The following is a 27,918-nucleotide window of genomic DNA, read 5'->3' as shown; positions in this document are numbered from 1 at the left end:
ACTAAAAGGCATATTTATTTCTTGACACATGTCTTTGCTAATGTCCTAAATTTGGGTTCCAGGTGATCTAGAAACTCCAGTCCCTCTTCTTCCTGACGATCGCTGCAGCAGCCTACTGAGCCGGCCAGAGAACCTTTGCCTTCATAGTTATACGAACGAACGTAGTCTTCACAATGTTTATGTTCCTCATCTTGTCCACACAAATACACCTTCTGTATCAAAAAAGAGCACATTTTATTATTTTTTTAAAAACACCTAAATATATTAGCAGAAAAATGATGTCTTTGATTTACCTTTTACTGTTTAATTTTTAATCAGAGTGTGTCCTCTAATGGATTCCTATATATAAAAAATGCACAGGATTGGTCTGTATTATATTCACTCTTAAAATATAGCAAATAAATAAATGCTTCTAGTGAGTACATTTATAAAAATTAAGACTACACATATATCACACAACTAATTTATTATTTCCCATTTGAACATAAGACATGTATATCTGAAATTTTCCTTTGTAGCTTCTTCATATATTTGAGGAAAACCAATATAGGCTATGATTCTTATGTTTATACACTACTATATAACTGTAATCGTGTAATATATTAAACTGGCTAATATCAAACCTATACTGATTAATTTGAACATAAAACAAAACAAGGAACTAAAACCCAAAAGCTCAACAATGTATCTGGTTGATTTTGATAGCCAGGACTTCATAACCACACAAAGAACTCAAGCACACTGAGAAATGTTTATAATTTATGATCCATTCATTCATCAAATAAATATTTCATTCCAGGTGGTTTTTCTGTTAATTTTTAGGGAAGAGGCTATCAACTTTCTATCCTTTGTAAACACATCTACATATGACACTCCTAGATAAAGTTTTGTGAACTGTATTTTAAAAGGTGAATTTTCAAAGATAATTTTTCTCTTTCGGTTTAAACCAGACATTCACATCTGTGATAATTCAACATTTAAAAGATGTTGAATTTCAGGCATATGAGGAGTAAAAGTTTTGGGAAATTCTGATTTATAACTAGCATTTAACTTATATTTAATAAGACCTCGAAGACAGTGGAACTTACTTCACCAAGTCGAGGTTGGGTGAAACTCTGCCAGTCCGTGTACGTGTATCTGCCGGTATCTCCCTGCCCCACTCCCTTTATGGACTCCAAAGTCTGATGTCCGCCTCCTTTGTTGGAATCCAAAGTGTAACCTCCTTTGACCATCTCAAAACTTTGCTGTGTTTTGATTCCCTGGCCACCAACAGTACCAACAGACATGCTTGTGTCACAAATGTTGGAGGTCTGCATGGGGAGTCTAATACTTGCTTCCTAAAAGAAAAGTTAAAGTGATAAAGTGAATTTGAAAAACGGAAACTAACAATTCATTTTCATTTTTTTTCCACCATAGGCAAATCACTTGCCTGCTGTGCCTCTCTGTTTCTCATACATAAAATCAGAAGAAGAGTATCATAGGTGTGATGGGTTGAATTGAGTCCCCTAAAAATTCCTATGTCCTAACCCTCAGTAACTCAGAATGTGAACTTATTCGGAAATAGGGTCATTGTAGATATAATTAGTTAAGATTAGGTTATATGGGATTAGGGTGCGCCCCTAAGCTAATATGACCAATATCCTTATAAAAAGGGGAAATTTGGACACAGACATGCACACAGGGAGAATGCCATGTGAAGATTTGATTTCCACTGCTGTAAGCCAGGGAATTGCCAGAAGCTAGGAGACAATCCCGGAACAGATCCCTCCGCAGTTCCTTCAGAGGGAGCATGGACCTTTCAACACCTTGATCTCTGATTTCTAGTCTCCAGATCTGTGAAACAATACTTTTATATTGTTTAAGTCACTCAGTTTGTTGTGACAGCCCTAGCCCTGTAGAACTGGGAGGTTTCAATGATTTAAAACATTGAGGCCACTTGAAATTCTGCTTAGCTTAGTAAGTGCTCACTAAACATGAGTGATATTATCATTGACATTGTTGTGTTATAATCTATCATTATTGATTCACTGTACAATTCAAAGGACTGAAATCTGATTTACCGTTACTTCTTCTCCAGGTCCTTCAGTATTTGATACAATTAAATTTTGCTGGGCTATGTCTTCTGGAAAACATTTCTTGACTGTTCTCTTAGCAGTGACACAGAAACATGTAAACAGAATACCTAAAAAAAAAAAAAAATCAAAGTAAAACACAGACATTAAATCATTTGATTACATGATTTTTTAAAGTTTTCTTACATATGTTTTAAAAAATTAATTCCACAAATTGAGCTCTTTGGGTCACAAGATTTAAAAACAGAATATTTTAAAATGTATTTATACTACTTGTAGCTTAGAAAGATGAATAACAGCTCTCTTCTCATGTCCAAAATTAACTTATATGTATCTTTTACTTCCTCAACATTAAAATGGTAACTTTATCTAACTGAAATTTAAGATAGCATCATTAGTAGTTAAAATCATACAGAACACACTCAGAATAATAAAACAAAGAACATGAGGCATAAATACAAACAAGAAAGGCAATTACATAAAATTGATGTCCAGTTTTGAAAGTGTGTGCCAACTAATACAGTGCTAAGGGGAATATCCAGTTTAATCTGAAACTCAAATCAATGAATTAGGATACAATAAAGATTATAGATTATTTGTATATGCAAATAGGTTCTTTGGAGTCAGAGAGAGACAGAGAAAGAAAAGGAAAAGGAAAGAAAGAAAGAGAGAGAGAAAGAAAGGAAGAAAGAGAAAGAAAGAAGGAAAGAAAGAGAAAGAAAATGAACGAACGAATGAGAGAGTGAAAAAGGCAGGCTTAATTAAATGTGGACAATGTTTCTATTACTTTTGCACCTAACTTTTGCAAATAACAGTTTGCAGAATGCAAAATCTTAGCATCTTTGCATGTATTACATTACCTCAGTGCCTCATATGACCATTTTCCACTCATGGAAGTCTTATGATGATGCCAAATCACTTTATTATGGAATAAAAATATCTGAGCAAATTTTGGAATACCTCTGTTTTCACAAATTCTTTTTGTATGTATGTATTCCCTAAATAAACTTGGCTGGTTGAAAGACTATATTATTTTGTATGGAGAGAATCTTAATACTTTTATCCAGCCTCTTCATTTTACATACAGAAAAATGAGTTCAAGAAAGAGGAAATAATTTACCCAATGTCTCACAGATAATTATTGAAGAACTAAGGCTACCATCTCTGAAACTTACTTTAAATTTAATCTGCTGTTACTGATGTGTTTCTTCTATCACTCAGAGCCCCAAGACATAAAATAGATACAATATTTTTAAAAGAACACATTTGCCAAAGTCTATTTATTAATTTAAAAAACTGCCATGTTTAAAAAATATTAAATAAAATTTCAGCTAACACATTCTAGATAATGATACTTAGTATACTTACATAATAACAATACAGATCCCAACACCATAGCAAGGATAGCCCATTTTCCAAGTATTACATTTGGTCTAACGTCTCTTAGATTTTTAGCAGGCAGGTTACATTCAGATGAAACTGAACAGTCACATACTCTCACTGATAACACATGTGTTGCAACTAAACCATGTCTGTCTTTTATCTTGATAGGCACAAAATAATTGTTATAATCTAGATTTTGTCGTTGACGAAGAATGGCAGTTTTACCTAGGGGGAAAAAATAGAGAAAATATATACAGACAGGATGTTTAGATAGCAATATTATTCCTACTTGATATTCTCAGTGGGAAGGAATCAATTTAGAATAAAAACTCTAATTTTTCATTTTTTAAAAAAAGTTTTGATTTCCCAGAAGAGCCAGAAAAATAATTGATGTAGCTTTATGCTGATATTAGACTAATCTACACTTACTATATTACTCAAATGTTAATTTAAGTGGGACTTATATGGTTTCTTAAAGATATTCAGAACAAGAGTCTAAGCTTACCATAAAGACATTAATTTGTTTTTTTAAAAAAACAAACAAGGTATTGTTGTTTTTAGGATCAATAAAATAATTTCCTAAAATGAATATGTATTTATTATGATTAACTAAGGTGAAAGGACCATTACCCATCTGAAGTCCCTATTGATTATAAAATTTAGCATAATTACATACCATCCTTTTCTTCTAGAACCCAGTTTTTGCTGGCAGAATTATCCAGAAGGAATTGAAAAGGTGGTCCATTTTCAGGTCCATCTGGATCTACAGGTGCCAGAACAGCAAAATCCTCATTATTCTGACAAATGGTCACTTCTTTATTAATTTGTGGTGGATGATCATTTTTATCAGTCAAAGAAACTACTAATGTTCCAGTGCAAGATCGGCCAACTAAGACAAATTAAAAATAGGTTATTTCTTCACATGAAAATGCATTTATATTAAACAATTTATAAAATACACAGTTGACATCTGTTTTCTACTAGCTGTCTGAGCTTGAGTTCGCACACTTCCTTCCCGGATTTCAGACACCAAGACTACAAAATAGGGACATGTCACTGTTCCTTGAAGACCGGGGCTGGATCAGATAATTTCTTCAGGTGCTTTTCAAAACTAAATGGTATGAGATTATGAGGAAGGTCACCCAAAAATAACCTGTTGAAAATAAAATTGATGTCTTACATCCTTCTTTGTGAGGAGCATCTATTCATCCTTAGAATACACACACTTTACATTTGGTTATCAATCACTTTCTCAGCTTCTCCGTCACATCTATACTTTTTGCCCAAACCTTGAAAACTTCTCTAGAAATGCACTAGGTGTTCTCCTTCCTGTCTGCTTTGTAGCATTCGGTTGCCACTCCTAGGAATACTTTTCTCCTCTTCTTTGCCAGGTAAAACACTATTTTCTTCAAGAATCTACCCAAATGTCACATTCTCATGAAATCTGTGACTTCCACAGACAATGGCAGCCATATTCTGGCATTTTCTCAGAACTCTTTGCTAATACCTTGGCTCACACACTAAACTGCAAACATGTTAATAACATAGAAAGTTGTATTCACCTCAAGAGCCTAGGGATTTGCCCAGTATTTACCAGTTCACTATATCTTTATCCTAACACGCTGAACATAATGCAGTTCCTAGTTTTATACTTGAAAACATTTAATTGAATACACCAGAAAAGTAAGTTTTCATCTCCGCCCTAATGCAATTCATATGTTCTTGACAGTAGGAACTGTCTTGTACTCAACTGTTGACTGCCACTAAGACTTCACACATAGTATTTTTAGTGAAAATAGTGCCCATTATTTGTGCTTAAGAGATAATGAAGTCCAGAAATATGTCAAATTCCACCATTTGCAAAAGAATAATAAACTACAATAAATGATAAGATATCAAAATTGAAATAAACAGAAAGATAATTGATGCAGTTTTTCATGTTTTTGTTTTAAATACTGGTCCACACTTTGAAACATGTATGTTGAATTTCTCATGAAGACTACTATAACTCCTATGCAAAGATAATTCATTTTGCTTTTTACTTTTAAATAACCCTAAGTCATATCATGTAGTCTATTTCAGGAAAACTGTTTTCTGTTGAATAACTACATAATTAATTTATTCAGTGACTTTTAAACTAATTGTTTATATAAAGTAATTACTATGCCTATTTTAAAACTATCTGCACATGTTTAAAAATATTTAGAAATAAAAAAGAGATGTAGCTATTAGAAGAATAAATGTGCAATAGCATATAAATACTTTAAGACTGCCAGAAAATAGCAAATAAAGTTGAATATAAGTAACAACTTTAAAATCAGCAAACTAGCAAAGAAATGAATAATGTGGAAAAGAGGTCTTTATAAAGTAAAAAATTTAGTTACATACACTACACGTGAGTTGACGTATGTAGTATAATTTCACCTTTTAAAATTTAAGCAGAAAACCTTTCTTTTTATGGAAAAATGGTGAGAAACCACACTTTAAAAATCAGTAAAAATGTGGTAATTATAGGAATGAAAATTAAGCATCATTTAATCACATATTCAACCAACATTTATCCCATAACTTATTATTTTCTATTCCAGTCTCTGTTTTAAGCATGTTGACAAAAACAGAATGAAAGATGTCTGAAATTATTTACATGGAAGGTAATCAAAGCCAAAGCTGAGAAGTTCTTAGAACAGGGGTGTCCAATCTTTTGGCTTCCCTGGGCCACACTGAAAAAAGAATTGTCTTGGGCCATATATAAAATACACGACCACCAATGATAACTGATGAGCTAAAAAAACATACATTGCAAGCAAATCTCATAATGTTTTAAGAATGTTTATGAATTTTTGTTGGGTCTTATTCAAAGCCCTGCTGCGCTGCATGCTGCCTGCAGGCCACAGGTTGGACAATCTTGTCTTAGAAGATATCAAAAATTATAAGAGGTTGATGGTAAGCTTTTATTTTACCCCTGGGAAGAGGTAAACAGCCAAAAATAAGCAAATACGGATAATATCTGAGCATGGTGAAAGATCACTGGGTATGTTTATCTACTTCTAAACCTTACTTTAAATTAAGCACATAAGCAAACGTCGAGTGTAAATGAGTAAGAAACATCGCAATCACAGAGCTAGAAAGTACACGTTGGATTAACTAAAAATCTTCATAACACGTCAACAGCAATTCTGAAAAGCAGTAGTTTTTTACTGCTACTCGAATGTTTCAATCACTAGAATCACTGCATTATAAATCAGCCTACTCCATAAAAAATTAAAATTAATGACTAAAATATTTAAATTTTTTCTTATTAAGCTACAGTATGCCTCCTAATAATTTCCTACAATTTGTTCATGTTCTTTTTGGACAATTTGTTCATGTTTTTACATGCAAAATGTTTACCACTTCTACATGACAACTTAATATATTTGTTCTCTTAAGAAAATCCTTTTTACAGAAGCAAAAAATAAAGGAGCATTTAGTAAATGTTTGATCTCAATTTTCTACATTAAAACCAGTTTTTCCAAGTGCTAATTATGCCCCTAGAATTGCAAAGTTCTTCGTAGTGAAATTTATAACCTGGAGATTCATAGGACTCTCAAACAACAAAGGAATGAAAATATCAGCACCTGCATTGTGCATATGTGTACCAAATTTTCTGTCAGATACTTGAAAACAGATGGTTTACCAAAGAAAAAAGGTCCTTATGCAAAATTGAACTCATAATTAATCTAGTTAGGGGAACAGAATATACATGAGAAACAATGAAAGCAGCCTTTTCTACAGAAGTCACACCATATGTGATAATTGTTATTCTCAGTTCAAAAGGTATGTAGAGAAGAACTGAATCAAGACTAATGGAAACAATCACAAAAGTTGCCATTGCCATTTATTTGAAGAAATTAAGGGACCTGAATTTCAGACAGGAGGAGCAATGCTACTCTAGATGGAAGGTATGTAAAACAGTGCTGTCTAGACTGACAGCAGGGACATCAGCCTGACTGACAGAGGAGTCTAAGAAAGCTAGAAGAACACTCAGATCATCATCCAGAAATATTCATGAGCATCAGAGCAAAATGTGTGTGTTCATGTGTGTGTGTGTGTGTGTGTGTGTGCATGTGTGTCTTAAAGTTTGAAGAAACAAAATCCTTCGTATCACTATACAGTTTTTCATTAAAGTTTGTAACGGCCCTATCTTTACTCTTTCTTAAGCACACCCCGGTTGCCTATGGCTCTGGAACATAGATTTGTTCAAGTTTGCCTTTTATTTTCTTACACTATGATCACTGTGCTTACAGACACAGTCTTTTAGCACCAAAAGTCAAAGTTAATTTTTAAATATTTCATTCTCCATAATTTTCTCCCCTCTAAATAGTATTTTATTTTTAAAAAATTAGGCCTCTGCATTTCTGTAATCTCTTCTCTTTCATCTTTTAACCTGAACAGCTCTTAACTGATCTCCACTTCTGACAATATCTATACATTCTTTATAAGTAAAGTTCTTACATAGAATCTCTTGTGAAAATATAATACTTCTGTAATTGGTATCATGTAAGAATTTGGTCTTATCTTAGCATTCTTAATTTCCATGGCAACATGTCTAATACTCTGAACTTAACAGACAAACCAACAGTTGGGAAATAAATGAGTAAATATAAGCTCTCCTTTGCCATCAAAGAAAAAAGTAGGGGTATAATATCTGAGAACACATTGTTCGCACTTTGTTACAAAAAATCAAAAGAACAAATAAACAGGCATGAACATTTTCATACTGCCAACTTGTATTTATTGCCGTGAAATTGGATATGTATTTATTAATACATTCACCCATTCCTTCTAAAGAAATGCAATAGACACAGAAAAAAAACCTATAGCATTATTGTATCAGCTAGTGTGTTTCAAACATCCAGCATACGCAGATAAAAAGAGTGGAAACTTTCTTGGATTAGGCAGGTACTCAAAAGAATAGGCTATGTTATACAAGCCCAAGTTCATTTATCTTTATTATTTATGGCAATTTGCCAACATTTATGGTAAATTTGCCAACATTTATGGTAAATTTGTCATCAATGTGATAAAATGAAATAGTGTAACTTATACTTACATTCTTATCCTCTTTTAATATCTTTTGTGTATTTTTATGATGTATACATTAGCATAGTAGTACATGTATATAAATACATATGATAGCAAACATTTAAAAACATTTATAAATATATACTTAAACATACTAACAAGTGGTTTACTGACAGAAATTTGGATGTTCAAAAGAATTTCCAGGTCACGACTTCACTATATTTGGAGGACATTCTTTACAGAATTGATTCCAAAATTGACCTTGGTGAAAGATTGCAAATCACCACAGAAGACTTAAGTCATTATTTGACTATTCCTTCATAAAATAGGATAAGTGATGTGTTCTTCATTAAGAGAAGCTCAGAAGAAATTTAGTTTGAGCCCAACTATTTGAGGCGTGTTGAACCCTATCAGCAAATTCAAATCATAATGTATCTAAACTTGTACTTCTGAAAAAAAAAAGATGATCCTAGTATGCCACCACTACCTTAGCAGAAATTAATAATATAGATTGTCTTTGAAACCTTAGACTTTAATTTTAATTGTGATGTAATTACATTTAAATTTACTATGATATAATTAAGCCTTAGACTTTGACCATTCTCTACCTCATAGCTTTGCATTATAGATGCACGGGAGTTTAAACTGGGTGTTTTCCAATAACATCAACAATAATAATGCAAACATTGTTTGAATTATATTTTGTCTAGAAATAAACAGATTCCACTCCAAGGTTTCCTTAAAAATGTATCCTATATTTATATTTTATTTGCAGAAAATGGTACTCACCTGCATCCACTGCAACAACTGAAATATTGTATTGGTTGTTTTTTACAAATTTGGATTCTCTGTCTAGTACTTTTACAGTTCTCAAGTCGCCAGTTTGTTCATTAATTTCAAACCAGTGATCTTCATCCCCTAACTTCTTGTACCTAATTTTTAGAAATCAAATATAAATGGTCAAATCAAAGAAGGGACATCATCTTAAAATCTGTCATTTTGAAAAACACATAAAACATTCCGAACTTTATTTATTTATTTATTTATTTTGAGACAGAGTTTCGCTCTTGTTACCCAGGCTGGAGTGCAATGGCGCAATCTCGGCTCACCGCAACCTCCGCCTCCTGGGTTCAGGCAATTCTCCTGCCTCAGCCTACTGAGTAGCTGGGATTACAGGCACGCGCCACCATGCCCAGCTAATTTTTTGTATTTTTAGTAGAGACGGGGTTTCACCATGTTGACCAGGATGGTCTCGATCTCTTGACCTCGTGAGCCACCCGCCTCGGCCTCCCAAAGTGCTGGGATTACAGGCGTGAGCCACCGCGCCCGGCCATTCCGAACTTTAAAATCAATTTACATCACAATTAAAATTAAGGAGCTTCTTGAAAAGTACATCACCTTAAGCCTTCACCACTGCGTGTTTCTGGGTCTATTGCTTTGTATCCAAGGAGTTCTTGGCCAGCTGGGAAGCCATCTTCACTCTGGATAACTTTCACTGGAGGGTGGCATTCCGGGCCCTCATCGCTGTCTTTAATTTTGACAGTGACAGTTGTGGTGCACATTGTAGGAGTTTGTGAGTTTGCTGCTTTAGAGAATTGTGCTTCGTTAACTACACCAACTTGCAAAATGACTTGCCGATTGACTTCATAGTTCAATGGCTGTTAAATAAGCATACTTTAATAAGTCAACATATAGCACTATATATAAGACTTCTAATTTTTCTACAAAGAAATATCATTTTTACATTTAAAATGTAACCTAAAGTTAGGGCTAACACAGTTAAAGACTAATAATTAGCTTCCTAAAATGACAAACATTGCCAAATGCAAAATTGTTGATTCTCAGATTCAACCCATTTTTCTTCTCGTTTTTCTTTTGGAAGATCTTGCGTTCAGCCTTTTTCATTTTAAGTTTAAATATTAATAGAAATGCAAGATAAGTGTATGAAAAAAATCAAATTATTTCATTGCTTATTATATGGGATAACAGTGACAACTAAGTGCCTACAAACTAAGTATATAAAATAATTAGATAGAAATTTGGCTATAATAGAGCAGTTACTCTGTGCCTGAGTCAAAAGATAGAATGATATTTAACAGCACCTTTTCAAAGCACATTAGATTTCAGGCTGTTTAGTTCCTGCTCAAAGTATTTGACCCTTGATATGGTTTAGCTGTGTTCTCCACCTGAATCTCAACTTGATTTTTATCTCCCAGAATTCCCACCTGTTGTGGGAGGGACCCAGAGAAAGCTAAATGAATCATGGTGGCTGGTCTTTACTGTGCTATTCTCGTGATAGTGAATTAGTCTCGTGAGATCTAATGGGTTTATCAGGGGTTTCCACTTTTGCTTCTGCCTCATTTTTCTCTTGCCACTGCCATGTAAGAAGTGCCTTTCACCTCCTGCCGTGATTCTCAGGCCTCTCAGCCATGTGGAACTGTGAGTCCAATTAAACCTCTTTTGTTCCCAGTTTTGGGCACGTCTTTATCAGCCATGGGAAAACAAACTAATACAGTACTAAACTGAATAATTAGAAAGAATTCTAAAACAACATTTAAATGGTGAAGAAAAATCAAGGGGGAAAAAACCTAGGAACAAGAAAAGAAAAAAGAAAGAATAGACAGTACAAAAATTAAAGAATATTTTCTAAAAATCTTATCAGGAGGACACGATGTCTGCATAAACCTTCTGAAGACTTACGTTGTCTCCAAGAAATCCAAGAAGGACGCTATGTAAGAAGTTAGAGAGAACTATGGAGAGATGGACTAAAAAGCAAAAATTAAAGTAATCATGATAAAAACCAGTAATTATATTTACATTTAAAAAAATCCAAAGCAATGGCTACCTGGCATATAGGGGGATTAATGGGAAAAGCTGCTGAGTATTTAGTGAAATCGTTTCTCTTACAAAATACATCATAGAGAGGTAAAAATATAATATGAACATGAAAGGAGTTGAAAAGTTGAGGTTTGATTTCAAATAGTGCTTCTTCCATTTTCGTCTTTTCTGTGTTCTTATAAAATAGGAATTTGGACAAGTGAGAGTCTAAGACCCCTTCTAAAGCAACTATCTGGTTCAATGTTCAATATTTCTTTGTCTTGGTTTTCTTCATATAGAGAACAATGAGTTTTGTACCTGACATGACTTTCCCCTAAGAGAGAAATTAGGGTAAGAGAATAAGAAAAAAAAGTTTATATAAACAAATATAAATCATTTGGCCTTTCATAGCCGTATTCTAGTCATATACATATAAAAACGATCTCTTAAAATCAGTGCATGAGTTAGGATGTTTTAAAGCATAGCCTGATTATTTTTATTTGTTTACCTTGACAACACACAATACTCCTTCATTTGTATTTGGATCTGTGCTAATTTTGAAGTTTCCATTTTCATTTCCTTGTAGGATTGTGTATACAGCTCTTGAGTGAGGAGTGTTTGGCAAATCCTGATCCTGTACCTTCATTCGTAAAATCTCGACGTCAATTCTGTTTTCTTCTACTTCTGTAACATACTGAAAGAGCTTCCTCTTATTATTACCAATTTACAACTTTAACAATGTGGTTTTATATTCTAAAACACGTATTTAAAGAAAAAATAAATAAGGTGACGTGAAAAGGTGCACTCAATATATCGGGAAACATTTTACAAATTTAATGCGTAGCTTAGCTCTTTCCTCCTAAATTGCCTTTCCATATCGTTTCCATTCTTCAAAGGTTACCAAAATTCTTACCTTCTGAACTTCTCTAATTTTCCTAATCATTCTAGACTTCAGAATGTGAAATATGAAATATGAGGTCAAATATATCCTCATACATTGTAGGGATTAATGTAAAATACTATATGAATATGCCTATCACTGTACTTGCAAATTTTTCCTTCTTTGACTTGTACTCTGGTATAGATTAATGAAAAAAATGAAAGGTTATTTTTCAAAAGTTCAGGAAAGGAGAACTTTTTCCTGAAACTATCATCATAAAAATATAAATAAACATATGTACACACACACACATTTCATAATATTTACTAAGGAAATTTCTTAATATTTACTAAGGAAAAGCTTGCTGATGGCACAGGAATAGTTTGTTTGGAGTTGTGAGCCAGCCTGTACTACTGTCTCCATAGGCTAGTTCCTTATTCATCTTAAGAAGCTGAAATGTAAAGGACACCAGAGAGAGTGCCTCTTCTCCTTCACCCGTAAAAACAATTTAATGACAAGGAATCTGATACTAGAGCTTAACATCAAAAAAAAAAATGTTGAACACATGAGCTACATCTAAGGCTAAGAAGCTCTTCGGTAGCCAAGAGCATGATTATTTTCCTAGCATCCAGAAATAACCAGTAATTCAATGATTTTTATAGAAATCATATTTTTCTCCCTATGTTATTTGTAAGTAGTAGCCATTTATATTAAACTGTGTGATCTCACAGAGCTACTAAATTCTAGATACGTTTTTTGAAAAAGTAGATGAATCCAGATGAATGAATAGAGAGGGATACTCACAGAAGTTTCTGTGAAAGATGGTGGATTGTCATTCTCATCCTCAAGTGAAATAGTAATTGTTCCTGTATTAAATAAACCAAAAGGTTGACCACCCATATCTCGCACTTCCATTATTAACTGGTAAGTATCACATTTCTGAAAAAAAGGAATAAGAACATTAATGAACACTTTTATTTCCTATAACTTGCAATTCTCACAACTACTGTTTAGTCATGATTATTGTACAAATATTCTTTTTGTATAAAGTTTTATTTTAAAAAATCATAAATACAAGCACAGAGTAAGACATGAGCTGATCAGTACAATGGGAAGATGATGTATTTAATATAACATTTTAAAATTTAAAGCTGCTTTATTTTTAATTGCCAAAACTTGAAAGCAACCAATATGGCCTTCAGTAGGTAAATGGATAAATAAATTGGTACATCCAGACAATGGAATATTACTCAGTGCTAAAAAGAAATGAGCTATCATGACTTAAAAAGACACGAAAAAAATTTAAATGCATATTACTAAATGAAAGAAGCCAATCTGTAAAGGCTACATACTATATGATTCTAACTAACATTCCTAAAAGGACAAAACTATAGAGACAGTAAAAATACCAGTGGTTGCCAGGAGTTAAGAGGGAAGAAGGCATCAATAGGAGAAGCACAATAATCCTCAACAGGAGGATTTTTAGGGTAGTGAAACCACTCTGGATGATACTATAATGGTGGATGCATGTCTTTATACATTTGTTCAAACTCATAAACTATATAGCATCAAGAGTGAACCGCAACGTGAAAACGATGGAACTTGGGTAATGACGATGTGTGAACATAAGTTTATCGATTGCATCAAACATACCACTGTGTGGCTGGATGTTGATAGCAGGAAAAGTTAAGTGTGTGGGGGTCGGGGGTAGGGAGTAGATGGGAACCATCTATACTTTCTACTAAATTTTGCTGTGAACCCAAAGCTGTTATAATGAAGTTTATTAATTTAAAAAGTTAAGCATATTGGAGTCAGATAAAAATATTTTTAAAAACAAAAATAAATGTAAAACAATTTAATCATCAACAGATGAAATCAGGTTAATGATCTCAAATGAGACCCTGTCTAATGTGTGGTACTTTCCTAACATCTCTGTAAAGGACAGAGGACGTCTCCAGAGAAGCCCTAACCACAGCCTACAGAAGCATGCTGAGAAAGGAGGCCAGAGCGACCATATTGCAACTTCTCTTGGGAGTTCTCAGTTTAAATGTAGTTTAATGACTGGAAAGTTAATTAATCATCATTACTTCTCTATCCAGTAAAGGTGTAGTTGTGGTGATGATACCGGTGTCTGGATGTATGGAGAAATGCTTTGGATGATCTGGGATTTGTTGTAAGATTTTATATTTCAGACGAGTATGGAGCGTGTCAGGTTCGTCAGCGTCTATGGCGGTCACTTTTCCCACTGAAGTTCCTGTTTAGATAAATTCAAAACTGTCAAAAATTTCTACTTATATAATTGAAATATAAACAAAATAAAATCAAGGCATTGCTGTAGCAAATTCTCCCCAAGTTGAGAAATGTGAAACTGTTCTCGAAATGTCTTCAAGTCTCCTTTACTCGGGAATTTCAATTAGGAGGCTCCTGTGAATAACCTGATTTGTATTCTACGTATGTGAAAATAGGTCCCACACTTCCTTTAGAAACAGTAGTTCTGAAGTTCTTTCTCTCTACGTTCATGGACTATTTTTTAATTTAACTTCATTTAATTTTAGATTTGAGGGTACACATGCAGGTTTGTCTGTTAAAAAATATTCCTTGGCACCATAAAATAGACATTCCTGTGTATTTTGTTACATCATTCTTTTTGGAGTATTTTCCTTGCTTAGAAGAAAAAGTTGAATTTTTCCTACATTTAGGCTTCTCCATTTCCATAGATAAATGACAATTTAAAAAAACACTGAATGAATGATGAAAAAAATAGCATCTTATTTTTCTGGAAAAAAAAGTGATCCCTGGTTCACTCATAACTCCCCTGTAATATTCTGTATGAATTTCTGGGTATAGTCCGGTTTACACTAAACAATGACTTTTCCCAATGACAAAACTGAGCAACAGTTCTTTCACTCCAGACTTTCTAAGCATGCATTCGTAAACCAAACACCAACTTCAGCAACAACTCCACCTTGGGGAGAACTGAGTCAAATAAATGCTGCCGAATTATAAAATCATGATATAAAAGGGAAAAATGTATAATATTTTATCTTATGAATATGCTTACATTTAAGAAAATTAGCTCAGTCATTTACGACCCTTGACAGCAATGTCATATAACATCAATTCCTAATGGGAAAAAGTGTGTAATCAGAAATACCAGAAAAAGGATAAAATGCAATGATAAAAGGTAAACATCTTTAATACTTATGAAGTGTCAAATAATCTTCTTTATCATACTACTATAAAATGTGAACTTACCGGTTCGGCAATTTTCAGGTACAGTAAAGATAGTCAGTTTGTTTTCAAAATATGGGGCATTATCATTATCATCTTCAATTTTGATGATCAAGGGGAGTGGATATTCTGGTGCATAGCCATCTGCAGTTGTTGCATAGCCATATAGCTGAAAGAAAGAAAAGTACCATCAATGTATTCTCAAATGACAAATTATGCACAAAAGTAAGCCTAGCAGTGGGGGGAAATGTAATATTAAAAAAAGTCATCCCCAAAGATCTGTAACTAAGAAGTGAAGCAATGGAGAGATAACACACAGATGCAGTTTCTCTGCCTGCCATGTGGTTTCAATCCCCTCTTGGCGCTATTTCTCATTATTCCCACAATCTAAGCACCATGTACTCCAGGTGTTCTCTGAATTAACTGTACACGGTTTCACTTGTTAGAATGCATGTAGATTTCCCCCAGATATGTTATTAACAAGTATTTTTAAAGTTCCTAAAAATACAATTCTATTTATGTCTAGATTTATATATATACATATGTGTGTGTGTATATATATATTATATATACACGTGTGTGTGTGTGTGTGTGTATATATATATGCAAATAAAAGGACATCACAACTCTTTCAGGATAATTCAGTTCTAAGTACTTTACCCATGTTTTCTCATTTTTCTATTGTAAGCATGTATTTCTTCACAATAAAAATGTTAATATAAACATATATATATGAGAAACTCCATTTCAAAATGAACACCTTGTTCCCAACAGCCAGTATTTAATCTCCTTTCCCTTTAAACTCCAAATTATTCCTGCACCCTCCTCATGTGGTTTGTGCATAGTAAGTGTTCAGTAAATAGTTGTTGAATGGATTTTCATCACTCATGGGACCAACTAAATCTACTCAAAGTAAATTCTGTATTAACACGTTTCTCACCACAACTCTTCTAATTTTCTCTACTGTAACCATTTCTAAATGAAATAGGATTAAAATTCCAGGCATTAAACTCCTCTCTCTCTCTCTCATGAGCCTTAGTAGTCTGTTGCTGAGTTCTAGAGATTATGGCATTTGTGTGTCTCTCATGCATGTTCTCTTTTCTATTCCCACTGCTATCATCTTCATGTGACTCCAAATGCATTCTACGTGTTGACTCGCCAACTTTGCTGCAGTTGTTCTGACATTCCCTGTTCTTATCTATGTAGCCTCAGAAGTCTAATTTTATTTTCATAAAGCACAACTTTAACTCTGATACTCTTTAATCAGGCTCATCTATGATTTACCCACTAGCTGCTAAAGTAACCAAAAAATCCTAATTATTGTGTTAAAAGGCAACATTTCATGTTCACTGATCATGCTAACCTGGAAAGGAAAGAATTTACACTCCAAACTCTGGCATAGAATGTATTAAAATAATCATCTGTGTTCTCTCTGCCCTCTCACTTTTCCCCAAATAACTTCCAGGTGGTATTTTTCAATAATAAAACTTATATTATGACTTCCATCAGTCTGATTTCTATATCTTTTTATCATTAATTCTAAATTCAGGGGAGGAATACAGTAATATATCATTACCACCTCACCATATCACCGCCACCACCACCATCATCATCACCACTACCACCAGCATCACCACCACCACCACTACTACCACCACCACAAGCACTACCATCATCACCACACTACCATCACCACCATTATCATCATGATCACCACTACCACTGCCACCACCACCACCACCACCATCATCATCATCAATACTATTACCATCACCACCACCACCACTACCATCATTACTACCACCATCAGAAGCAGCAATAGCATCACCACACTACCATCACGACCCCACCACCATCATCATCATTATCACCACTACCACTACCACCACCATCACCACCATCATCGCCATACTACCATCACCACCATCACCACCATCATCATCACCACACTACCATCACCACCGTCCCCACCATTATCATGATCATCACCACTACCACCACCACCATCATCATTACTACTATTACCATCACCACCACCATCACCATCACCACCATCATTGTCACTGTTATTACCATCACCACCACCACCACAACCATCATTACCATCAGCAGCAGCAACACCATCACCACAGTATCATCACTACCATCACTACCATCATCATTATCACTACTACCACTACCACCACCACCACCACCATCATCATCACCACTACCATCATCATCACCACTACCACTACCATCACCATCATCACCACCATCATCATCACCACACTACCATCACCACCATCACCACCATTATCATCATTATCATCGCCCCTACCATTACCACCACCATCATCACCACCAACATCATCATCACCATGCTACCATCACTACCATCACCACCATCGTCATCATTATCACCACTACCACTACCACCACCATCACCACCACCACCATCATCACTACCACTATCACCATTACCACCACCACAATCACCATTACCACCACATCAACATAACCACCACCGCCATCATCATCACCACCACCACCATCACCACTACCATCATCAGCACTACTACCACTATCACTATTATCACCAACGTCATCTTCACAACCAGCACATCCAGACGTCAACACTGCTCACCCTTCCTAACAATCCTTCCCTTTCTCTTCATATAGATGATGTGAATTTTCATTCCTTAAAATGCCGCCATTTTGAGATTTTGGCTGGATAAAACTATAAAGTTGTAACTTATTTTTAATTATAAACTATTCTGTCTTTTTTCCTCCAGCAATGATCACAGTAAGAAGCAAAGAAAGAAAGCAGGTTGGCAAACAGAACCCTATCAAATAATTCCTCAGCAAAATTGAAAATAAAGTGGACATTGCAACATACGGAGTAAGCAGCTTTTTATTTCTCCTCAAGAGTGACTTCTAGTGTTAGATCTTTTCTCTAGTAAGAAACTGTAAAAATGGCAGAGAACTTAGATACTTTCTATCAATTATTTATTTGTTAATGAGTAGAAAGTTCAAAATGATTGCAATGGTGCTTAGCTTACTGCTCTTGTAAGAACTCGCATACACTATTTTTTAAAGTAAAAATGTGTTATATTATTATAAGTAAAGTATGTTTATTCTAGAGAAATTGGAAGGTAACATAAAATTATAAAGAAAATATGCCATTATAATCCCACCATTAATTTTGTATTTAATAATGAAACATCTAAAGTGGAACATTTATATATATATATATATATATATATATATATATGTATATGTATACACACATGTGTATATATATACAATATGTACATATGTATGTGTGTGTGTGCGTATATATATATACAGAGAGAGAGAGAGAGCTTCAAAATTTTCACTATCTTATAGAGTGCTTGGAGAATATCCTTAGAATAGAATCTAATCTCTTTAGGATGAATTCTAAGGTCTTTCCCTCTCTGGTTTTTATTTACATCCCTAGCTTCATATTTTACATTCTTCCTTAGCTTCAAACTAAACTACACTCCAGCCAGGGTTTGTTGTTGTTAATTTCTTTTTAACGAGTAAATATTTCCATTGCTGATGAATCTGCTTGGAACACGCATCTACCACTCCCCCTCCCCACAATTGTTAACTTCTTTCATAGCTGCCTTGAGGTGGCCACCAGCTACTACTCATTCTCCAGATGTCTGCTAAGATATTACTCTCTGAACCGCACAGGTATGAGATTAGTTTTTTTTATATGCTCCTTTAGCAAAGAACTTTATTATATTCTTTTATAATTCAAGACAATAAGTGTTTAATTAATTTTATTCACCACCATTCCAAAAGCCTACTATAAATTTCATGTTTCATCAGATGAAACATGAGAACACCAAAGAATTATATAAAATTAACAGAAACAAAATGATTTAATTATCAGAAGAATTAGAATTGTCTTGTCTTTGGGTAGGATAAGAGAGAATCAAATGAATTGGTAAATTTGTTCTGGGTTACCAACAAAGTAAAGTGGCACTAAGGGATCTTAATGCTGAAGAATAGTGAGAGAAAAGAATAAAACACACACACACACATACACACACACACACACACACAAAGCTATGTAAGGGGCTAAGGAAGTGGATCCAACATTTACACATTTAAGATCACCTTGGATGACTGGGTCCCATCCAAGACCAATTAAATCAGAATATCTGGGCATGCAACCAAGCATCAGTATTTTTTCTCAAGTTCTCACATGACTTATAATGTACAGCCAGGCTTGAGAATAATTGAGCTATTTTATTATAGATAACTTTAAACTCAGTGAAACGCTTTGTCATTTCTCTGGGATTACAGACCAAAATAAGTCCTTTAAAATTCTATCATTATATTTTCTATACCTTCTCTTGCTCTACTTCTCTTATTATATCTACTGTTTTTCCTCATCAATGATAGACAGAAATTTAAAATTTATATTGCATATTAATATCTTAAATATTAAATCAAATAACTTATTATAATATGTAAACAAGCATAATTGAAAATATTAATAAGCCAGTAATAAAGATTAATTCTGAAGAAATATTTTAATAATCCTACCGCGAACTGTTGATATTGCTCACGGTCAATGCTTCTTGTACAAAAGATATCCCCAGTGTCTCTCTCTATGTAAAACAAGTTGTATGGTTCTTTGTCCACACCTGGTCCACTTATGGAATAAAAGATGGTGTAATTCTGTGCAGTGTCAGATTGGATCTGCAATAATAATTCAGGAATAGAACAAATATGTCATGATAAATATTGTCAACCTAACCTCTTGTGATGGTTCATTTTTGATCACTAGCCCTCTTTCTTACTCTCCTATTCTTTCTTTCTTCTGCCTATGTGTCCATTATCTCCCATGTTTTCCAAATTTTTATTTGCATTTTGCATTGTGCAAAGTCACAAATTCTGTCACTTACCTGATCTCAAGGTTTTTGTCATTTGTATATCTATGAAATTTGTAGAGTAATACACCTTTTCAATTCTTATTTACTTATTCTTATCTTCAGTAACAGTTTCAGTGATTTTGAATTCTTTGGAAATAAATATTATGTGATTGATAAAACTAGAAGTAATGCAACTTTTCTTCCACAATTAATTCCTCAAAAATTACAAAATTTTGGCTGGGCACAGTGGCTCACTCTTGTAATCCCAACACTTTGGGAGGCCTAGGCGGGCAAATCACCTGAGGTCAGGAGTTCAAGACCAGTCTGGCCAACATGATGCAACCCTGTCTCTACCAAAAATGCAGAAATTAGCCGGGCATGGTGGTGGGTGCCTGTAATCCCAGCTACTTGGGAGGGTGAGCAAGAGAATTGCTTGAACCCAGGAGGTGAAGGTTTTAGTGAGCCGAGTTCGTGCCACTGCACTCCAAAATTTCAAAACTGTTCTATGTTTGCATTCCAGCTATGTGGCAGTGAGGCTTACTTAGTAAGCAGAAATACAGGCCATATTTATAAAAAACAAGTGTTAGTTTAAGTGAGAGTTGAACTATGCAAAACATGTAGGTGTGCTTTCTGTACATTAGTGTTAACAAGTCTAGCATAATATTTGGGTGAATTTAGATGTAGACTTAAGAGATCAGAAATTCCAAATACAAAACTTATTTCTAAATTTCTAAATATATCTGTAAGAGAGTAATAAGATATACTGGGTCACTTCTATGGGATCCTAGTTCTGGTGAATGGATGATCATGATTTTTACCATTAGTTTAAAGCTCTGATTCAATATGCTGTGCAATTCAAATGAAAAGTTTAACAACAAAAAACTCTGAAGTATATAAAAATCAAATAAGGTGAAATGCACCTGCTGAATGTGTTGTGGAAATGGACCCAATGAGTTCTCCATCAAAGAACATGGAATAGGACCCCATCGTCTCTTGCTGCGCTTGAGGGCTGTGTCTTTGGCATGTCTCTTCTTAGGAGCCTACATTTGACAAGAAACAAAAGAATGTAGTATTGCTTATCAATTTTTAGAACTGTGATTTTTGACACATACATCAACAAGCAGATGTAAGGATTATACATTAGAGTGTCATGGATAGTCGCCAAGGCATTTCTATTGATAACAGGCACACACACCTCAGACTGTGTTATGTTCCCCTGTTCTACCTATTTCTCTATTTACTCAGTTAACCACCAGGAACTGTATAGAGCATTTGGAAAGATGTCACTTCGAGAAGGTATAGACGCCCCCGAAAGTAGATAATTAATAAATATTTAAGAATCACTTTATTCCACTAGGAGTGGTACAACCAAAATCTGTTAAAACCTTTGCTACAGTACAATCATTTATACATCTCTATAAAGGCACAGGTCAGCATTTGCTCAAGTATATTTGATTTTATACAATGTGGGGACTCTACAATATGGATATATAATAACATTTTGTAAGCCTTCAGCATATTAAGAGGAGTTCTTGTAATCAAATGGAATTTAGTTGGGAAATCTGCTCATAAATGGAATCAGTTATTAACAAATGATTTTGTAAAATGAAATTCATTATGGTGAGTTTGCTGAAAATGCGATGGGAGTTCCAGCAACTTTTTCCTTCCTGCTTTCTGAACTGAGCTCTACCACTCACTGCAAGAAAATGAGCCTAGAGTCAAACGTTCAAACCCATCCTGTGGACTGGCCACACCTCCACTCTCTGAAGAGAGGGGCTCCCTAACAGAATTTTTGAGTAAATGGGAGTAAGCTTTAGACAATCTCTTCTCCTCTTTAAAGAGAGACTCAAACCTGCAATCAGTGGGAAGAGAGCAGCGCAGGGTGGAGCCCACATCTCCAGCCTGAATCACATTTCGCTGAGTTTTAGACCCGCCCCTGTCTTGCCCTTGCTCCTCAGGTTGATTTGTTCTTATTGCCAAACCTGAAATTACTATCAGAAAACTTTGATATTCTTACTTTACTCCCTGTCTATGGAGTCATTTATCTTCATACAAGTTTGTAAATAATTCTGCCACTCCTTAAAAGTCTAGTTTTTATTTACATTAACTGTAAGTGGAAAAGACAAATTTAACATTCAGTAGCACAGATTCTAATGTGAAAGGAGTATATAATATGAAGGATGCCCATAAGCAAATTACTGTGCAAAGTTGCTTATGCCCTTGCCTTATACCTTGTTTTCTCTTGCTGACAGTACAACTTCTATTGTTTTTTGTTCCTGTTTCTGACGGTCTGAAAGGAAAATGGAAAAACTTTTCCTTTCAGAAGACAAAATGAGGTCATGTGTTGTGTAAATGGAGCCATCTTCTAGAATTCTGAAGGTAGGGTCACTCGACAGGATTAGGCTGGCCGACTTGAGACACTCTTCCAGATTCACTGCAGGGAAGAAATGTCACAGCAATTTGTCAGATGAAAAAGGAGTAGAACAAGTTTTACAGGAATGACAACCATGAGTTAGTGCATGAGAAGCAGAGAAAGGGAGGTTACATTTGGAATGTGCTCAGCACCTGCTATTCTAAAGTGTGGGGGCCATGAAGATTGAATAATTAAATTAATGGAGTCACATTTTCCACTACTTTCGCCATACATTAATTTAAGAAGTAAAATATTTTCCTAGTGTCACTGGTTTTATTCTCTTTTCTTTGAACTCTTAATCATCTTGTGTGTGTGTGTAAATTTATATCTCTGTATACAAACTTGACTTTTTATGAAATAATTGATATAACTGTATGAATTCAGTAGATTTGAACTTTTTGAAATAGTTTGATAGTTAAAACTACCTTACCAAAAATAAGAAAACTAGGTGGCTCACACCTGTAATCCCAGCACTTTGGGAGGCTGAGGGAGGCGGGTCACAAGGTCAGGCATTCTAGACCAGCCTGGCGAACATTGTGAAACCCCATCTCTACTAAATACAGGTGGCTCATGCCTGTATTCCCAGCACTTTGGGAGGCTGAGGCAGGTGGATCACCTGAGGTCAGGAGTTCAAGGCTAGCCTGGCCAACATGGCGAAACTCCGTCTCTACTAAAAATACAAAAATTAGCTGAGCATGGTGGTGGGCACCTGTAATCTCAGCTACTTGGGAGACTGAGTCAGGAGAATTGCTCGAACGTGGGCGGTGGAGGTTGCAGTGAGCAGAGATAGCATCACTGCATTCCAGCCTGGACAACAGAGCAAGACTTTGTCTTAAAAAAATAAATATATAAGTAAGAAGAAAACTAGTCTATTCTTAAGTAATATTTCCTAGTAATATTGCAAATAATCTTTCTGTAATACCTTTTGAGGTTTAGTAAGCCCAATGCATTGTGGTCATTATCAAATTACTTCCTTTACAGATTCGTATTTAACACATTCAATGTATTTAATAATTTAAAACATTAAAGCACTGAGAAAAACAGCATCTGGCTTGGAAAGGATACCATTTCTCTATTCAGTTTGTGATTTTTTACATGTGAACTCAAAGCCAGTGAAAAACCTTGATGAAAAAAATATTGCCTTTGAACTCAAGAACAACCAACTTATACTTCAGAGATGCCTATGGTACCAAGACCCACCAAAACTTTAATTTTCACAAGCTATTCTGTGAAATATGTCACATTTATTCTTGGTGGATACTTGTTTATTGTAATCAGCCTTGAGTACAAATTTATTGGAGGCATTTAAATTTTGAGACATCTGTTTCATGCCTAATCAATTAAAGAATCTTGGCTTTGAAATTTTGGCAGCAGATTAGTTTATACAAATTAGAATATGCTTCTAGTTTTGATGCCTTGCTTTGTTTAACGTAATCCAAGATAATTTAGCCTTCTGATGTTTGCTAATTTTTTTGGCAAGAGAAGTATACAACTAACTTTGATATTTTAATTATTTCTAACCACTACCAAAAAACAAGTAGCCTATCATTTATTGTACGTCCAATTTTAACATCCAGTAGCTACTACGTGGCTTTAATCCCAAACTTTACAAGGGCAGCCTGAAGCTAAATGTGGCAAGTTACAACTACGAAATTGTTACTAGAGTTTCTCACCTTTGCCTACAAGTGTTTCAGCCTGAAGATGAGAAGGAACTCGGAGAGAAATTTTCTGACAAGCATCGCAAAGTAATATTAAAACCTCAAAAAAAAAAGAAAAAAAATATCAGGAATTACATTTGATCACAAATTTTCACGTTACAGCTTTTTCTTATTAATAAAAATAATGCCAATTTTGGAAATAAATTAATCATTTAATTCTTTAAATTTTTAATATTCACTTTAAAAGGAACCAGCAAAGAGAATAGTTTTAGGGATGACACTGTCATTTAGTATCAATGAAAAAATTAAGAGAATAGTAGTTCTTAGAACCTAACTTGTATCAATGCAAGAAAATATTTCACAAACCATTGACTTTATATAGAAGTTATACGTCTCTAAGACCATTCATAAATGCCTGCCTGACTTTTAGCGTGAAGAACATACTTAACTCTGAAATGCATAATTACGTATCTGTACTAATCTTCCAATCATTTTTTTTACTGTTTGAAGGTAGAGTTGATGAAGTCTAGCAAATAGTTAAGACTTTTTTAACCTCACAAAAAAATGCCACCCCCACTAAAATTATTGTTCTCAAATCAATTTTCAGACAGACTTGGCCAAAACTTCAAAGTCTAAGATCTCAGATCACATGACTAGTCTAAAAACAAATATAGGTCAAAATATGGAGAGTATCTTTCAAACAGGTAAAGATTTTTAATGAAATTCAAGACCCAGCTATTGTTTTTAAAAGCTAGGCAGTTCAAAGACAAAGATACTATCTGAAAAACAAAAGAAACGCTATCATTTCAAAAATGTCTACAAGTTCACAACGTATTTTGTTTCCTTTTCTTGGCCTTTTCCATTTGTTTCTCATTATCAAAATAACTGCTTTTTTATTATTTAAATAGAAGATAGAGTAGAGCTAGATTTCCCAGAAACATGTAGGTCAATTTTATGAGCAGCTTTTCTCTGAAGATATATTTCTAGAATGATGGAACCCATTATTTGTGAGGAGGAAAGAGAATGGATTAACATCTATATTCAGGATGTGTACTTTTTTCCCAGCTCAAATCAAGTCTATCAGATAGATTGTAGCAGTCTAATTAAATAGTTTGTAATTTTATGAATCTCTGTTAGGCAGAAATCTAGAATTTAAAAGATCACATTTTATTTAGTTCTAATTTAAAAACTACTTTTTAAAACATGAGACATTCATATGTATTTAATTTTTTAAATATGTTCATCCCTAATGCCAAGGAACATACTAAATTATACTCAAATAACTTTCTGAGCATAGACCATGCTATTAGTAGTGGTCTAAATATATAATGTTGAAAGAGCACTTTGTAATTAGGATATACATGTGTACATACATATACACACATACACATATATATACACACATACCTGTACATATACCTATACCTATATATGTATGTGTGTGTACATGTGTAAATATACACACAGTCACATATTGCTTACATTCTAAGAAATGCAACATTAGGTGATTTCATCATTGTGCAGACATCATAGAGTATATTTACATACACCTAGAATATATAGTCTACTACACACCTAGGCTATACCTACATGGTATACACCATGGTATATATATGTATACCCCATGGTATACATCATGGTACAGCCTAGGTGTATAGTATATAGCATAGCCTGTTGTTCCTAAGCTACAAACCTGTACAGCATGTTCCTCTACCGAATACTGTAGGCAATTATAAGTATTTGTGTAACTAAACATTTTTATATATAGAAAAAGAATATTAAAATATAATATAAAAGGTAAGAAATGGTTCACCTATACAGGGCAGCTCCAGTATAATCTATGGGACCAGTCATATATGTAGTCCATCATTGACTGAAGTATCGTTATGCAGCGTCTGACTGTATATGTGTGTGTGCGTATATACGCAGGTGTGCATGCAGATATATAAATATATGAGACATTCTCAAAGGTTATATCCACACTTCTACTCCCACCGCCATCTTCTTTTCTTCCTGTCCTAGGAGTCCATGCTGATGGTCCTCCCTCTGCAGGCAGAGCCACTGAAGGTTTCCATTCATTAAATACTATTCCAGTCTTCAGGTTAAATCAATGACTAAGTGTCTTAGTGACACCGTTTTAGTCAGTTTCAGGGTCAGAAATAAATGAACAGGAGATGAATTATCCAAGAGACATCAAATAGTACAGGAATCAGAAGCAAAAGAAATGTGGGTAGAATCCTTCGGAAAATTTTTACCACATTTTACCAAACTCGTACTAACTCAAGATGGTATCTGAGTTACCTTCTCCTCAAGCAGTTCCAGAATGAAAAGGTGACCAACAATCCTACATTGTATATTATTTACATGGAGAAAATGTTTGTCCCCATACGTGCCATTTCTAAAAATATAATTTGAAACTAAAATATTTTGCTAAAATGAACAAAAAGGAAATTCACAGCTCAGAAATGATGGATGGATGTGTGAAATAAGCCCCCTCTCTTCCCTCACCACCAAAAAAGAAATAGCACCTTATACACAATTACAAAGCTATTAAAAACCAAGTGGAAGCCAAGTTAAGGATATTTTCAATGACTGTCACATTTTTGTTATTTTTCTTAAACTATTCTTTGCTTAAACTGCTTCATGGGTAAAATTCAAAAAGTCCTGGATAATTTCCATGTTCACCAGAATCCTTTCTCCTTTTTTGTAGCTCAGTAGAACTCAGCATGTTAAATAACATGAGTTTATGTAATCACTGGTAGCAAAAATAAACCTCAGAACCTTCTGAGCCAAGTGCCTAAGGAATGAATTCATTTCTCTACTCCTTAGAAAACACCACAGCAGGATGGAAGAGGGATTCCCTTGAAAAATTTTAACACCCTGGCAGTGGGTGCTTGAGAAGTAAGAGAAACACTTTTCGCCCTGGATCCCAAGTCTGTCAACTCTTCCCTGAATCTTCCTCAGATCTGCTTTTGTTTTCTCCAATCTCTCTTCTCTGCCTCCCATCCCCACTCCTAGTCTCTTTCAAGCCCAAATTGCAGAGAGGAAGCAGGTAGTAACGTGTTTGAATTCCCTAATCCTTTGGTTGTTACTCACCAGGAGAGAGAAAAGGAGCTGCTTACAGAAGATGCTCCCTGGGGCAGCGGAGGCCACAGCCATCAGAAGCAGTCCCAATGGCCAGGGACAATGGCCAGATAACGAGGCAGCCTGGGATGCACAGGGCAGCTAAGCAGACGCTGGCACTTGGGCAAGATATTCTGCCACCACCTTGATGCAGCTGAGCTTGGTTTGAAAGAGAGTCAGGAGGTAAGTGATAAACAGGAGGAGGAGCAACAAGAGAATTGCTTTCTCCCTATTCCCTGGCCAGTCTCCTTCCCTCCAGTTCAATTACCTCTAAATGCAAAGAGGTTTTCCCACAAGTGAGGAGGGTGGGGTACAAAACACCCCAAAACCCAGTCAGTAGCTCCTCCTCACAGCAGCTTTCAAAATTTCTCTTGCCACTTAACACATA

At 34.7% G+C, this 27,918-nt stretch overlaps 1 protein-coding gene across 1 annotated transcript; it reads right to left on the bottom strand.

Annotated features, from left to right (window-relative positions):
• Positions 1-14: 14 nt before the first annotated feature.
• DSC1 (desmocollin 1) lies at positions 15-27,566 on the bottom strand. The gene is made up of 16 exons (XM_012447210.2): positions 27,504-27,566; positions 24,423-24,507; positions 22,568-22,770; positions 21,257-21,376; positions 20,008-20,163; positions 15,472-15,616; positions 14,304-14,470; positions 13,021-13,155; positions 11,845-12,030; positions 9,918-10,177; positions 9,309-9,451; positions 4,132-4,344; positions 3,441-3,680; positions 2,061-2,182; positions 1,089-1,337; positions 15-212 (listed from the first exon to the last, which is right to left on the bottom strand). Exons 1-16 carry the CDS (start codon positions 27,564-27,566, stop codon positions 15-17), a joined length of 2,685 nt encoding a protein of 894 aa, XP_012302633.1.
• Between the last annotated feature and the right edge of the window lie 352 nt (positions 27,567-27,918).

This window comes from Aotus nancymaae, unplaced genomic scaffold (assembly GCF_030222135.1).
Source record: "Aotus nancymaae isolate 86718 unplaced genomic scaffold, 86718_ANA_hifiasm-v0.15.2.pri h1tg000020l, whole genome shotgun sequence".
NCBI lineage: Eukaryota > Metazoa > Chordata > Mammalia > Primates > Aotidae > Aotus > Aotus nancymaae.
Note: the sequence above shows the minus strand (reverse complement) of the source record. Positions and strands in the feature narration are given on the sequence as shown.